Here is a 16,433-nt window from a genome sequence, read left to right as displayed (position 1 = left end):
ATAAGTAATGAACCAACAATATTGATTCCATTAATCTCCAAAACAGCAATACTTGAAAAGAAAGGTGGGTCACACTTGGGTCACATGGGCAAACTTACTGAGGTCAGCACAAACTATTAATTCATGTGAAAATGTATAAGACATCTCCAATAAATTCAATGGCGTGCATATTTATCATCATCTCTCAGCTCTTCTGTGCAGATTGAACCCAACACCATGTCAAGCTCATCCACTGGTATTTCAATCAGTTATGATGATCGGAAGACTGGAGACACTAATAAATGTGCTTTTAATGATTTTTGTCATTAACCAAATTGAATCACATTGGTCCTTTCTTATATCTCACGTGTTCACCAACAAAATAAACCCAAACATTCATGTTATCAACTGTTATCATTTCCTTTTGCAAAGGTAACATGGGAAATAGTTTATTTATAGAACACCCAGTGTATCTGTCACATGTCCCCTTCTCTGCCATCTGGGCATACATTACCGCACCAGGACAACCTACCTCCATGTCTTGTTCGTCAATGTCCTCACTGATGTTGTAAGCGCTGTCCTTTGAAAGGCGCCGCGCGTAAATGTCCAGCTCGGTGGCCAGCTCGCTCTGCGGGGCAATGGACAGCCTCTTCTGAAATGAGGAGTGCATCTGAGCCCGCCGCCCTTCTCCATGAGCGTTGGTGATAAATGCCAAGACGGACTGACGTCTCTGTCCCTGATATTTGGTCCCGGGGATGAAATCGTTACTTCTCGGAAGGACCTCCTCCACCTGCTCGTTTTCCGGCACCACTGAGAACCGCCGCTCCTGAAGCTCGCCAACAGTGTCTTCCTCGGTGGGCATGAGGGAGAACTTCCTGGCAGCCGCAAGGGGATTGATGATAACGGAGGACTTCCTCCTCTTCTCTGGCCGATCTAAAGAGGTGTGTTTGAACGTCTGAATGGTAGGGTCTGGGTGGAAGCCTGCAGTATCGTCCACAGACACTCGGCGTAGAGTTTCAGTCAGGACAGATCCTCTGCGCTCAGCGTTAATATTGTCATAGGCCTCCAGGCCCATCAGCAGCGAGCTGAAGTCCGGCCTCTGAGACTGCAGTTCGGAGAAGGTCCCATAGAAATAGGAGGTGCCATTGTGCAACAGCAAGATCTTATCTGCCTTTTTTAAATGATCCAACTTGGAAGTGACCACAATGCGTGTTTTCTTAGCCATGAGTTTGCATAAGCACCTAAACAAAGAGGATTCAATTAATCACCAAGGCTGGAATGTTGTTCTCCGTCATTCGCATCTCAATCAACCATACTGCGTGCAACACCATGAGGAGTGAAAACATCTCCTTACTATGCATCTCTAAAGCTTACCTTTCGAATATTTCCTTCTCTGTCGCAATATCCAGATGGGTGAAAGGGGAATCCAGAAGGTACACATCAGCATCTTTGTACACTGCTCTGCAATGAATACAAGAGTTGTTGAAAATGTTAAGCCCTCTATGATATGTACACAGTACATATGTACATAAATAGTCCACTTTTTTTCCAGATTGAACATTAGTTTTGAAAAGAAAAGAGAAGTCTTCAACTTGCATGCTTAATTAATTGGCAAAATATAACCTGAGAAATGGTTTTAAAATTGACGTTATTAGAAATGGCAACCCACTCTTACATTTGTGAGCTAAATCACTGTTTTTATTCTCAACCTGTTCCAGAGTTGCTAAAGGATCTAATCTGAAATTGAATGCTTATTGGTTTATATATAGTAGTGTGCAAAAGATTTATGCAGGTGTGAGAAATGCTGTAAAGTAAGACTTTCAAAAATAGACATGTTAATAGATTATATTTATCAATTAACTAAATGCAAAGTGAGTGAACAGAAGAAAAATCTACATTGAATCCATATTTGGTGTGACCACACTTTGCCTCAACAGCATCAATTCTTCTAGGTACACTTGCACAAAGTCAGGGATTTTGTAGGCATATAGTCAGGTGTATGATTAAACAATTATACCAAACAGGTGCTAATGATCATCAATTCAATATGTAGGTTGAAACACAATCATTAACTGAAACAGAAACAGCTGTGTAGGAGGAATAAAACTGGGTGAGGAACAGCCAAACTCAGCTAACAAGTTGAGGTTGCTGAAGACAGTTTACTGTCAAAAGTCATACACCATGGCAAGACTGAGCACAGCAACAAGACACAAGGTAGTTCTACTGCATCAGCAAGGTATCTCCCAGGCAGAAATTTCAAGGAAGACAGGGTTTTCCAGATGTGCTGTCCAAGCTCTTCTGAAGAAGCACGAAGAAACGGGCAACGTTGAGGACCGTAGACGCAGTGGTCGGCCAAGGAAACTTACTGCAGCAGATGAAAGACACATCATGCTTACTTCCCTTCGCATTTGGTAGATGTCCAGCAGTGCCATCAGCTCAGAATTGGCAGAAAACAGTGGGTCCCTGGTACACCCATCTACTGTCCGGAGAAGTCTGGTCAGAAGTGGCTTTCATGGAAGACTTGTGGCCAAAAACCCATACCTCCGACGTGGCAACAAGGCCAAGCGACTCAACTATGCACGAAAACACAGGACCTGGGGGGCAGAAAAATGGCAGCAGGTGCTCTGGACTGATGAGTCAAAATTGTAAATATTTGGCTGTAGCAGAAGGCAGTTTGTTCGCCGAAGGGCTGGAGAGCGGTACACGAATGAGTGTCTGCAGGCAACAGTGAAGCATGGTGGAGGTTCCTTGCAAGTTTGGGGCTGCATTTCGGCAAATGGAGTTGGGGATTTGGTCAGAATGAATGGTGTCCTCAGTGCTGAGAAGTACAGGCAGATACTTATCCATCATGCAATACCATCAGGGAGGCATCTAATTAGCCCCAAATTTATTCTGCAGCATGACAATGACCCCAAACATACAGTGACAGTCATTAAGAACTATCTTCAGTGTAAAGAAGAACAAGGAGTCCTGGAAGTGATGGTATGGCCCCCACAGAGCCCTGATCTCAACATCATCGAGTCTGTCTGGGATTACATGGAGAGAGAGGAGCAACTGAGGCTGCCTAAATCCACAGAAGACCTGTGGTTAGTTCTCCAAGATGTTTGGGCCAACCTACCTGCCGAGTTCCTTCAAAAACTGTGCAAGTGTAGCTAGAAGAACTGATGCTGTTTTGAAGGCAAAGGGTGGTCACACCAAATATTGATTTGATGTAGATTTTTCTTCTGTTCACTCACTTTGCATATAAATATAATCTATTAACATGTCTATTTTTGAAAGCATTCTTACTTTACAGCATTTTTTCACACCTGCCTAAATCTTTTGCACAGTACTGTACATATGCAGGAATCCCCAGTAGCTAAACATGAACGTATTTGTTTTTATCTCTTGAGCTGACTAACAATTGCCAGTTACAAGTTAGTAGAGGAAAAAAGGAAGAAAAGCTAAATATGAATCCTAATATGAAAAGATAAGCAATAGTTTAGAGATAACAAGCGATAAACTATGAAAAGGTTACTTTAAACTGTTCATTTACCAGACCCTTCCTTTATGCATGTAATCAATCAATCCTGAAAAAGTTTTGAACAGTATGTAGTTTATCTAGTGTTACTCATTGATCCAGTGGAAATCACGCAACAGGGCAAAGTATTTAACTTCAGGATTCAAGAACAATCTATCAAAAGTAGAAGTCTTTGGTAGACCCGGCTTCAATCCGAAGTTTGTTGATAGAGGGAGAAAGTGTGGTTAATTATTAAAAATTCTATTATTCCTAAAGAGAAGTGCTATTGAGTGCCAGGCCAAGGTTAGAGTGAATGATGTGGTGAAACTCTGAAACTTATACTAAACCTGGCTAAGCCGATCCTGGCACGCTGTCCACCACTCAGAGTGACGCCTCCTTCACCTAGAAAGGTCTTGTCTTTATCAGGTAGAATTGCCAGATCCTATTAAAAAAACAAAAACAGAAAATTAATATTCAAGCAGGTATGTAAAGACCTGAACCTTCTTGTATGGCTGTCTCAAGAGCGGTCTATAGGTGGGAGAAGGGGAGAGGAAAGAAAAAAAAAAAGATTGCTACAAAATACTCGATTCCTGAAAAAGTGAAAGCTACCTCTTCGAGCTGGCAGGCCTTAACGACACTGGTGTATCTGTATTCATCGTAAGTCAGTCCAAACACAATGTTCTCTCTGATGGTTCCAGGGATGATCCACGATGTCTGAGGGGAGAAGGATATTCTGCCGCTGTGTTTGATTTTCCCTTCGGACGGCACCAGCTCCCCCATGATCATCATCAGGAGGGAACTCTGTAGATAAAATAAGATGATGGTTGAAAAGTCAAATTCTAAAACCTCATTCAAGTCACTTAATACACTTTTCCCATGGTTAACAGAAAATAGTTAATGAAACCACGCCTAGCACCAGTAATAATCAACCCGTGCAGTGATTTGGTTCCATGACTCAGGCTTCACATATGTGCTATCGAACTTCTTATTTTATCCCCCTCTTCTGAATGTGCCAAAATAAATCGGAATCTTGGAATGTTATACCACTAAACACAAACCCAACGGCTAAACATAAATTAGGGAAGGAGTGTGGCCAGAATACAAAACATACATTTCACAAAGAGATAACCACATGATTTATGAAGTATTATAAATATTGCTACTTGATGTTGTTTATCTGGAAATACAGCTTTCCCTGTTAAACTTTCATTGTTGTATTTCTAACAAAGTAAGAGAGAAACACTATGTATTCATTTATTTTCCAAATAAAAGGTTATGGGAATTGTGTTGTTGTTGTTGATTAATTGAACTTATTAGGTAACCATATTTATATAAAAACAAACTTTAACAGTGAGACAAGTGTACAGTTTATATACTTTATAAACAATTTATATTGAATAGTTGTTTACAAACACCACTACATGACTATAGTGGAAACCGTCGTCATTATCCTTGATTTAAGGCAAGTCTTTTGTTAAGTTAATGTGTAACAGATAACAGTTTGTTTATTTGCTTTAAGTTTATAAACAAAATGTATCATTAACCTTCAGAGATTATGAAGTTTGAAGTTCATTAAGAAAAAGCACCTATAAATCACACCACGAACTGATACATCAGAGCACAAGGATTGCATATAATTATTGGGAACTGCAACATTTAACAAACAGCTAATTGAGAGTATTGTAGCTGCAATTGTTGTTTGTTGCAAGGACTCTATTCTCATAAATATAATGCCACACAAACCTCAGAGCACACACTCTTCAAAAACCTTTTTTGTTTGCATAAAGTAAACGATCCTTAGGCAAGTATTGAGGGTAGGAGTACTACTACATTATTTTTTGACAAATCAGTCTTTATATATATTCCCTGTTTTTATCCCTGTTGATCACCTTTCTGCTCTGTTCCTAATTTGTATTATCTTTCATTCAAGGAGAGAATCTTAGTAAAGATTCATTTTAGTAAAGAAAGTAGCTAGGGTTACCTTGCCTGAACCTGTTGACCCTGCGACAGCCAACATCTTCCCCTTTTCAAGATACAAGTTGATGTTTCTCAGGACCGGTGTAACATACAAGTTAGAGAAAAACAGTCCTCCATCTCCATTTGGATGACCACTGTCTTTGTTTTCTTGCTTGATTTTCTCAAAGAGCTCTCCTATACCCTGAAAGGAAAACAAAGCTGTTTTTCTTTGTAGCTGTGGTCTCAATCAAAATCAAAAGACTTATCAGAGATTTGACAAGACTGAAAAGGCATGTGATTAGAAATTAAGTTTATAATTCTGACAGTTTATCATTATCAATCTTTGCAGCAGCCCAATTTGGTCACAGCTACAAAATATATATGTATACATATGTTGTATCTACACATACTATGTCAACATGTTTTCACCAGTAACTTCCTATGAAGGAAATGAGAAAAAACATTCACCAAGGACAGCCAGTACTGAGCGGGTTAATTTACAAGTGCATTAGGAAGCAGAAGGTAGATGAAACCCATAGTGTTGCTGCATTGCAGAATAGTAAATTGACAAGAGACTTTGATAATTCACCCTTTTGTGGATGGGCAATAAAAAACATATACAACAATTAGCAAGACGCAAGCTTTTATGTTAGACATTTGGGTTAATCAGCTACTTCAGAAACTTTGTTTATGGAAGATCAGTTCAGAATAGTAAGAAGCCAAATCCCAAATTTAATGAAAGGGCTTTTCATACATCTCGCATTATTTTCCCTATATGAGCTGTCTGGCTCAAAGTTCACAAAAATGGAAATGAAAGTGTAGCCTTGTAAGCAGAGGTGTGATATTCTGTGGGCAAGCCCAAATAGAAAAACCTGGAAAACAAAATCCACTGATACTTTCGTGATTTTAACCATAAAAAACATTAATAAGCAAGTGCTTGGTGAACTATTTCTCTTCTATCTTCTGCATGATCTTGTGAAACGTATGTTGTGAACTAGAGTATTAGTAAAATAAGTTACGCCATGTATTGGTCAAATAAACATTCTGCCACACACTCATACCTCATCCCAGGATGCGGTCACATTAACCAGCTCTACTTCTGTTGTTGTGAGATTGTAATCCAAAACCTTGTACTCCTCTTTCTTTAGAAAATCCTGGAAGACATTATTAATTAACTTTTCAAACATTGGACTCAAGAGTTTTATGAAAAATAAAAATCCAATTGGCCATTTGTGTTGCCATATTCTACTATGGTTTTATCTTGTTTTGAATAATGATTTACTTTACCTCTCCTTTGTTTAATATAATTTCACTTTACTTTTCCACACCTTACTTTGGGTTTCCCATTATATACAACCCACATATTAGTAGAACGGATAATTATTTGTTGTTGAGCAAGATTCACTCAAGACGCTCAGTAAGACCCTTAACCCTAAGACCCTATTTTCCGTTCTTAGAATCATTCCAACCAAGTTAAAAGTTGAGTGGAGATAAACAAATGCATCCAAATTGTACTTCAAAACTGGGCTCTACAATCAACATAATATAAAAAAATAATAATAATGGCTGCTTAATCGCCTTTTTGTCACTGTAGATCATCAGGAAATTCCCAAATTCCCAGGCCTACCTCGATCTTGTTGATGAGCGCCAAAGTGTCATACCACATCTGCACAGAGCCCGGAAACTGCCTTGTGAGAGTCATTCTAAGGACCATGCAGTATGACAGCGTGGTAAATATTGTGCGCAGGATGATCCCTTTAGTGAGAGCAAAAGGCACGATGGCGCAAATCACCACAAAGATGGCCGAAAAAAAGTACGATGCGCTGTAGAAGTATCTCAGGTAACCAATCTTTCTCGTCAGCTGCATCTCATCCCTGTGACAAGACAACACAACAGAACACAACACTTTCCTGATGTACCATATCTTAATAAAACTAAAATCTGTCAAACATATAATATAAAGGGTTTGTTCAGGAAGGCATGCAGTGTCTCCTGGATTTTCTGTCTACCCAACCCTCAGCTACCTCAATCAACCCTCAGTTACAATAAGATTATAAACTGTATTTATGTCAACTTTCTCTCCAGGATCCAAAACATGCTATGGATACTACATCTTGAGCCAAAGCATATTTAAATCTATCAACTGAAAGAAAAGAAAAATAACCTACTATACTCACTGTCTAATGTTTCGTATGATTGTTTCCATTATGTCCTCCCAGCCGTATGCCTTAACTGAATGAATATTTTCAACAATCTCGGACGTGAGTGCGAGCCTTTCGCTGATTTTTTTGGCCCTCTTCACTCTGTGGAACAACAATTTGTACAAATTAGGTAACAGGCTCACATTAGGTAGACAAAGTACAATTTCCAATGAACAGGACATGAATTTCAAACACGGCTACTGGTTACCTGGAGGGCCCCATCCTCTGGGAGAGGCATGCTTGGATCAGGGCCAGGAGAGTAAGGGCTGCCAGGGCACAGAAGGATGAGGCCTCAATCAGCTGCCAGATAAAGCCCATCAGAAGCATACACTGCAGAGGTGTAATCCATACAAAGTGAGCTAGGCCTAGGCTCTGCAAAACAAAAGCACAGGACAGACTGAATGTTAGACTCACTATATGCACAGCCATCCCCAGGCACTAAGGCTGCAAGTCTAAATTACTACTCTGGTGTCTGCGATTTGTACGAGCCGTGTGAAATACAGGTGATAATTGCCTTGAAGCAGTTGCAATTTGTATCCACATTCAACACCACAGCGCTATTTCTTTTTAAATAGGTTCAAAGTTCATCTTTCAGTGTTCTCTGGCATTATATAATTTATATAGTTCATAATGTTGACGCAGACTTCATGACTTAAATCAGCAGGGCACTCCTGTTGTGGTATTCATTTGAAGACTAACACTTATGTGGACCCAGGCACTATTCATACCAATCATCTGTCTGACATCTTTAGACTATTTGTTAATAAGTGGTGTTGTGCTGGCCTAAAAAAAACATTCAAAGTCAATTGGATGAAGAACACTAAGTACTTGAACACTTGGGTATTAATATGTATCCTTCAGAGAAACCATTTAAATGAACCCAAGATCCATTTTTGGATCTAAAAAGATGTTCATCAGGATAGTGGATATGCACATATTTCCTCTTTTTAAAAACACACCATTGCTTGTCTGAAAATGAACAGCAGTATGGAGTCGTGGATTCAATCCCAGGTGGGGAACACTGCTTTTGTACCCTTGAGCAAGTCAATGTACCTATATTGCTCCAGTAAAAACCTAGCTCTATAAATGGGTAATTGTATATAAACAAATGACGTGATACATTGTAACAAATTTAAGTCACCCTGGATAAGTGCTGTTAAGTTCAACTGTGTGTTTGCATGTTATACATGTATTCTGAGAAGGACAAGTGCAGGAAAGTGTAAAAAATCATTCAAACTTACCTCGTCGAACTTGTTGAGGTTAGCAGACATCAGACTGACCAGTTGACCGGTGCTGATTTTGTCAAGAACACGACTGGATAATCTTAATGTCTAGCAAGATAAACACATTTTTTAGGAGGCTTAAAACTGTGAAAAAGATGTATAAGTAGAAGAGTGCAATATCAGAAATGGTGAACTATATTCAATAAGCTAGCATTTATTGTTAGTGTAGTCTGGAAAATGCATGGAAATATTTTGGCTGGATTCTGCCCGGAATATCTGACCAAAACAACACTGACAACAAAACTGCATGACAGAATCAAACAAAGAACAGTTTTAGTCAACTAAACTAAGCTGTTACTAAAATTTCAAAACTTTTTCAAAGAATGACTTTGTGAGGTGCAATTGGTACGGGAGGAGCCTTAAAACAATTCTTCTGTATTTTTGCTAACCTTGACTTGTCACCATGACTACAAAGAAGCACATGTAGATTCAATTAATGTCAACTGTGAATGGAGTTACCTTTTTGTATATTAAGCTAAACAAAGCTATTCTGATCTGCATCCCTAAATGATGCAGGCCGAAGATGGCAGGTTGGAGAAGTAAAAATCTTGCAACAAAAAGCAACGTGAGCCCCAGCGCCATGTAGAAACCTTGACTGCGTTCTGGGTCGTGGACTGGATCAAATGACGCAATTATTCTACCCAGAAGCTGAGGCTGAACAGATTTTGATGCTTCCTATAAGGTACAATTAAAAGACAAAAATGAAAATGAGACAATTACAAGCCATGTTGTAATTCAACAAACAAATTGCATCAAATAGCCTTTCTGAGAGTGACTCTGGATACTGTAACAAACTTGTTGCTGGCAAATCCAACCTGAAGGACAAATCACATGTGACTTGGACATGAGGAAACAGTCAAGTGATCATAAAAAGTGATCGTTGCCTATAATCTTTTTTAATTCATGGTACCAAAAGGGCATTTGAAATGCATCAGAGAAAAAAAAACAAAAAACTTTGCTAATATTTTGTAACAAGTCCTTTGAAAACTTCCAAAGTACAGCAGGTCCTTTACAGTTCTAAGAACAATACTGTCAACACCTGTCAAACTATGCTGTAGAAACCCAACATGGAAGATCAACATGTAGCCAAAAAGAAGGTGAATAAGAAAAGTAAGCCAGTGTACAATTAATAATTTAATTCAGTTTATTTTCATTACTAACATTGATAATTAGGTCAATGATAAAAGGGATAAAATGGCAACTTTCATAAGACATAAGACCTAAGACCTGTCACTGTCTTGTTCCCTTCATAGATATGGATATAATACCAGTTGCCATACCTGAAAATATTAAAAAGGGAATGGATTGTAAAAGACAATATCCCGAGAAATGCTTACACATAGATAGTCAATTACAAAATGACAATTTGTTATCGGCCTATTAAGTACCAAATGAGTGATTTAATGTGAAAAAAAAAAATCAGGGTGCTGAATATTGAATTCATCATAAGTAGGGATTAATCACATTCCAAGCACAAAGATAAAACCTATATTAGGCCATATCTACTGTATGCAAAGTCAGTTTTGACTGTTTATCTTTCTCTGTAGGCAATGAAAAGAGTTAGAAACTCACCCCAAAGTACAACAGGACCCCATAAAAGACAAAAGGCCAGAAGTAACAGCGTCGAATGGCGTTGAGAAGATTGGGTTTTTTCTTTGATGAGGCAAGTTCCCTGTCCCATTCTCTACCAAAGACCACAACCACACTGTTAAAACCCACATCATAGTATACAGACTTGACTTGACTCTCTCACATTGTTAGAGTCCCTCACATATAACCCTGGAGATTTGGCTAACTTATTCAACAGTAAAGTACATGGAGACCATGAAGATCAAAACCTTACCAACCCGTTAATTGAATAAAAGTTCAAATTCCCTGTAGACCACATTTTTGGCAGATTAAAAATGGCTGACCATATATCACCTGACGGGGGGCTGGCAGTTTAAAAGGTCATGTTCTATGCTTACTAAAGGGACAACAGGGATCCAAAGAGAAATACACAAATAATGGCCAAATAGGGGTCTGGAGGAACTCCAATTCTTAACTGGGCAAATACAAGGGCAAACATACATCTTTTCTGTAGCATGTTTCTTTCTTTCATTCAAGGAAAACAATAGGTGGCATTTAGGGTGGCCCCAGTTTTCAACAGAAAGCAAAATCCTTTTAATTGTAATTACCCAAGGAGGGTGACATTATGGGCAGGGAGATGTTTGTTTGGAATGCATCACAGCATAAAACAGACTGGTGTTTGAAATGCCGACCCACATTTGAGGCAATCTTCTATGACTGGAAGTTCCAGCTGCTTTAAGAAATGCTTTACAGATAATCACTGGAAATACACTGCTGGGCTGAAGGTCGACCAAATGATCCATTATTCAAAACATTAGACAAGATTAAAGGTTACAGTAAATAGCACAAAAGAGGAACAAAAAATAGAGTTGCTTATTATACATTTAATTTATGCAGACGTGCAGAGCTCAGTCAAAGGACACTGATTAAGAATTATCCATATTGTACTAACTGGATATAGTAGGAGATGCATTTAGATTAATTGAACAATATAGATCATTGTCCACAAGCTATGTTGGTTTGATTAGCCCTTTAACAAATCTGTGCAGGTGTCTATTAAAGAACATAAATTATGCTTATTGTATTCATAAATGTGTGTGTGTGTGTATTATAATTTAGTTTCAGTGAAATCAAAGAAACTACATATTGTCACCAGGGACCAGAGAGGAGAAACATTGACAAAGACCATGACAACAATAAAACTGATCCAATACGCACTATTCTTTCAGATCCACTTCACTTGCCAACTTGTTACAATTTAGTTTTCAAAGACAAATGAGTAAATGTGTGGTTCACTCAGTCACAATCAAATACAAGTAAAATACATTAGCTATACTAGTATTGCTGACATTGAAAATGTATCTAATATTTTCATACCAGGCATTCTTTAACAATATAGGGTCACATAAAGCAATGATTATTTTCTGTTTTGGCGAAGAGAACTTCGGCTACAAACCTTTCCAATCGTTCTGAAAGATGGTCTGCTGAATCAAAAGATGGTACTTGGTATACATCTGATAACTCTATTTTCCTCCTGTATCCCTTTCTTAAAATTGGTGTTGTCCAACTGTGAGAAAACAAGAAAGGAGCTGAAAAAACTTACAATTGCATGAGTATTTTGAGATGATGTCACCACAGTTTGTATCACAGCAGATGTCGACATAAGCTGTTCTACTTTGTGTGAAATAAACTAATAATGAATACATATAATCTGCAATTGTGTGCCGTGAGAAGCGCCTTAACTTAAAAAAAAAAAAAAAAAGGTTCACATACTTTAACATGCTTTCTGAAAAATTACTTGTGCTCATTATGTATTTATTTTAATTTTCTGGTAGCAATCCTGTGTAAAATTACACAAATTCTATCTTCCACCTGTTAGATTATTAGAAATGTTGCATTCAAACACCATATTTACAATAATATGTCAAATGTATGTAGTTCTCAATACTGCCTGTTTTTCTAAATAGATCACTGTACTACACAATTTCTACAACATTTCTACACATCACAATTGATTTTGCTTTGTGTTTTCCAAAGCAAAATTAACTAAAACAAACTCTGAACTTGTCTGGAGATCTGTAACGTGAAATACTATACATTCATTTAGTTTCCATACTTGTTTCGCTTGATTTGATCGTTTACAATGAACTTTTTTGTAAGTTCAAACTGACGTCTTCACAAGTATGGACAGAATGCATGTCCTATGTACAGGTGTGTTTCATTACCAAATCAAATATAATGATCTTAAAAAGCTGTTATCCTGAGTCGCTGCAGGTGCATTTGAAAGTTGAAGTGCTTTGCGGGACGAGGTATTTCCATTAACAAATAAGTCGTTTAATATGCATAAGCATCCGAATAAGAAACAAATCAACGGAACTGAATGGTAAACACGGTAAAGATAAGTACATACTAATTACAAAAGCACACAGCGATACTGACACTATACATTACTGGTCATATTTTCTATTAGCAACTTGACAGAAGACGAGCAGAAGTTCTATCGAGTCCCGTGCTGTAAACTTACACAAGAAAAGTTCTTACCAGAAAAAAAATTTGGAGAAGAAGTTTGCATCCTCTACAGGTGATTTCTGCATCCTAAAGCGGCGCCGTGTGTCTTTATCTGCACCTGAGAGTTGTGTGGAGGACTCTGTTAAAAGTCTCCCAATTTGAACCAGGTCGCAAGTTTTGTTCTCCACCTTCTGCTTTGCATGCAGTGATGTCAGCGCTTTAATTGGCTCTGCCCAGGTCACAGCCGGAGCGCTGCGGGACTGCACTGTCCCACAGGCTGCCCTTCACAGCACACAGTCCCGGCTGCACCGACTCTATACTTCCTTCTCGGTCTGTTAACTTCGGACACCCAGTGCAGTGTCATTTGGAAAAGATCCACGGCTATATAACAGAACATTTTATTTCCATACAGGCATTTAACACAAAATGAAAAAAAAGATGATCATGTATCGAATTTGTCTGCTTTCCCCCCAAATGATACATTATATACTATGTTACTATATATATATATATCATGTGCATATTATTACTGTGGCTAATTTCTTTATCCAAGGCAATTAACAGTAACAGCGCAAAACAGTAATTACAATTATCTAAAATTACATTACATGAATTCACTTCTCTTTTGGACTGGTTTGTTTTATTGAGTACATATGGTTAGGGTAGACTTACATTAGAAAACCTTCCTGAGAATATTATTATTGGATGCTTTGCAGCCATCAGTTGTAACCTCAGATTGATCCTCTTGCCAGGTGATGTTCATTCCCTCCGCTCTGAAGGATACTTTTGCTACAGAACCTGAAAGTGTTCTCTTTTGTAAAAATCTATAGTCTTCCTGAACAACCCGTAATCATCCATTTTGTGATAATTAATTCTTACTTCAAAAACTTTACGCTTGCTCAAATTGTAATTTGAAAACATATAGTGTCCTATGATTAAAAGATTGGTCAGATGTGTCAGGATGAAGGCTTTCTTCAGCATCAGCTAATGGTACAAAAGGATGATTTTTAGAAACTGTTACAATGTAAAACAAGAGAAACATATTTGGTGTCCTTTTAATTTATTTGTATGATTATTTTATGATTGTGTAATATATAGAAAACCTTTGGCCCATTTTGATAACTTGCTGTTCAAATGTCACAACAATTGACAATGTTACAAAACAAAACAGGTTGTGTTACATCTAAGTCACTTGCAGTTATGACCGATCTGGATGATTACTCCCGTAATTAAAAGAAAGAGATAATCAAGCAGATGAGTGGAGGCATTAAAGCACCATTGTCCAGTCACTGACTCTGCTTGTCATGAAGCAAAAAGAAGAAAACGGTAGAAAAACCTACAGTACATGTTTGCTCTGCCTTGGTAAGACATTAGCGTATTTCACATGCTCCCTCCTTTCAAACATTGCTGATGAATCATATTAGAAAACTAACAAAAGGGGAGCACTTATTACTTAAAATATAGAGGAAAAGCCCTTTATCTTTGTAATGTAAATATCATATAAATTCACAGTTAAGGAGTTGATTGGAGACAGAAAAAATGTGTTTACAACAATAATTAGATTTTTTCAGCTTTGAGTTACACCTACAAGCCCTAAGATCAGAATGTTCCAATATACTACACAAGCATAACACAGACCATCACCATACTCATGACAATAAGCCAGCTTTAGTGCACATTTACAAAACAACTGCTACCACATTTCACCATTCAAACATTTAGCAAGCAGCTGCACAACATATCCATGTGTCTAACAATCCTCCCCCACAGGGTTCTTGAGAACTAGCTGTTAGAACATCAGTAGTACCATTGAAAATAGCTACACAAAATCAGGCAAACTCAACAACAGACTTTTACATTTATTTATTTTTTATTTCATTTATCTATGTAGAAATAGGTTCAAAAAGACTCTTATCTACCCTTGCATCCTAAATCATATCATAAGAGCATAGCCTTTTCATCCATATTTGAAAGAATAACTGCATTTATTATCAAATACTTAGTGTAAGTCATTCTATCTGAACTTTCTTAATTAGATTAAACTAAAGTTTTGTCTGTATCACTGGAAACATTCTACTACCCACATAATAATAATTCAGGGCTTGCTTCAAGGTAAGTGGCACCCTAGGGGACCTGTCACTCTGTGTCCTTAACCCCGCCCCCAGACCAAAGACGGGTGCGTGTCCGTCTGTGTGACTCTTAGCTTCACCCTGCATGTGCAGTGATTAAAATTGAATCTAAAGAGCTGCCAACTTTCTATTTGTGTTGTTCACAATTTGTTTTTTGCTTCCCAATGTGTTGGTGGCAAAGTAGTTAACCTACTGGTTTGCACCAGCCCTGCCATTATGTCACAATAGGGGAACCTGTATTATTTATTTATTATCAGATGTGTGGCCTCAGCTGAACTTTATTCAGATTTCTAAAAACAAATGCAAAAAGGCACATTGGGATCCCCAATTAATCGCCTGTATTGTGTCAAGAACGGATTGGACAAACCTGGTTTTGACATTCAAGTCTGCAACACAGATTAGACCAAGAAAAACACATGACCCAGAAGTCAGATGAGCACATGTCTACAGAATACATTTTAACCATGCTTTTGATGATTAGTATAGTTTTAAGTTAACTATACTAGGAAGGTGTTGAATGTGTTAAGTTGATTGAAATACATATGATTTATATATAAGGTTATATAAAAGACATTTAATATAGTTAGTTAATGTAAATTGCTCTGTTAATTCTATTGGAAAGCATAATCAGAACAGAGGAGCTGAAAAAAACACTCTTAACTGGGAAAAAAACATTGTGTCCAGAGATAGGTATAGGAATTTATAGGGACAGGAATTTATAAATTAAATGAATTGTCATGCGGTACCTGAATATGAAAACGTATCATGTAATTGGCCAATCACATTTTCTAGTTTTGTTGTTAGAAACTGTAAATTATAGTCTGTAACATGGTGTTAGCACTGGGAATATAAAACACATCACAGAGCATGTGACCCAGTTCTTGGAAATCTGTATTTTATCTCTAGTTTTTGATAATACAAATTTCAGTTATCTTCTTGCAATCGACACTACTCTTTACTGTAGAATTTCATAATAGTGTCATGAAGATTTGAATTGTTCAGCGATAACACTTTCAATCATAATACAAATCAACCACTACAAATCACAGCTAGTGTGTTGTGATAAGGAGTAATGACAATCATCTCAGCAGTATAACCAGTGGATGCGGTGGAAAGATATCCACTGGGTATAATATCTGATGTTGTATTATAAAAGGCAAATGCCAGCATGTAGTATCTAACAATATATATTGTCTGGTCTATGGTAGTGAATGGTACCAGACAGTACTGTGTGAGCCAGATACCAAGACTGCCAAAAACATAAATCTAATTAGAACATTTTGATTGATTGATATCATCAGGGCTGCAA

The 16,433-nt window shown here is 37.7% G+C and overlaps 1 protein-coding gene across 1 annotated transcript in view; it reads right to left on the bottom strand.

Moving 5' to 3' along the window:
* cftr (CF transmembrane conductance regulator) overlaps positions 1-13,248 on the bottom strand; it is a 29,784-nt gene extending 16,536 nt beyond the window's left edge. The window contains exons 1-14 of the mRNA XM_066705143.1: positions 13,029-13,248; positions 11,944-12,054; positions 10,491-10,602; positions 9,378-9,593; positions 8,877-8,966; positions 7,844-8,007; positions 7,612-7,737; positions 7,062-7,308; positions 6,496-6,588; positions 5,460-5,636; positions 4,088-4,279; positions 3,826-3,920; positions 1,354-1,440; positions 512-1,220 (exon numbers count right to left, since the gene is read on the bottom strand). Coding sequence (XP_066561240.1) covers positions 512-1,220; positions 1,354-1,440; positions 3,826-3,920; positions 4,088-4,279; positions 5,460-5,636; positions 6,496-6,588; positions 7,062-7,308; positions 7,612-7,737; positions 7,844-8,007; positions 8,877-8,966; positions 9,378-9,593; positions 10,491-10,602; positions 11,944-12,054; positions 13,029-13,081 — 2,472 coding nt within the window. The 5' untranslated portion in view covers positions 13,082-13,248. The remainder of the gene's footprint in view (positions 1-511; positions 1,221-1,353; positions 1,441-3,825; positions 3,921-4,087; positions 4,280-5,459; positions 5,637-6,495; positions 6,589-7,061; positions 7,309-7,611; positions 7,738-7,843; positions 8,008-8,876; positions 8,967-9,377; positions 9,594-10,490; positions 10,603-11,943; positions 12,055-13,028) is intronic.
* Between the last annotated feature and the right edge of the window lie 3,185 nt (positions 13,249-16,433).

Source organism: Amia ocellicauda, chromosome 5, assembly GCF_036373705.1.
Source record: "Amia ocellicauda isolate fAmiCal2 chromosome 5, fAmiCal2.hap1, whole genome shotgun sequence".
Classification (NCBI taxonomy): domain Eukaryota; kingdom Metazoa; phylum Chordata; class Actinopteri; order Amiiformes; family Amiidae; genus Amia; species Amia ocellicauda.
Note: the sequence above shows the minus strand (reverse complement) of the source record. Positions and strands in the feature narration are given on the sequence as shown.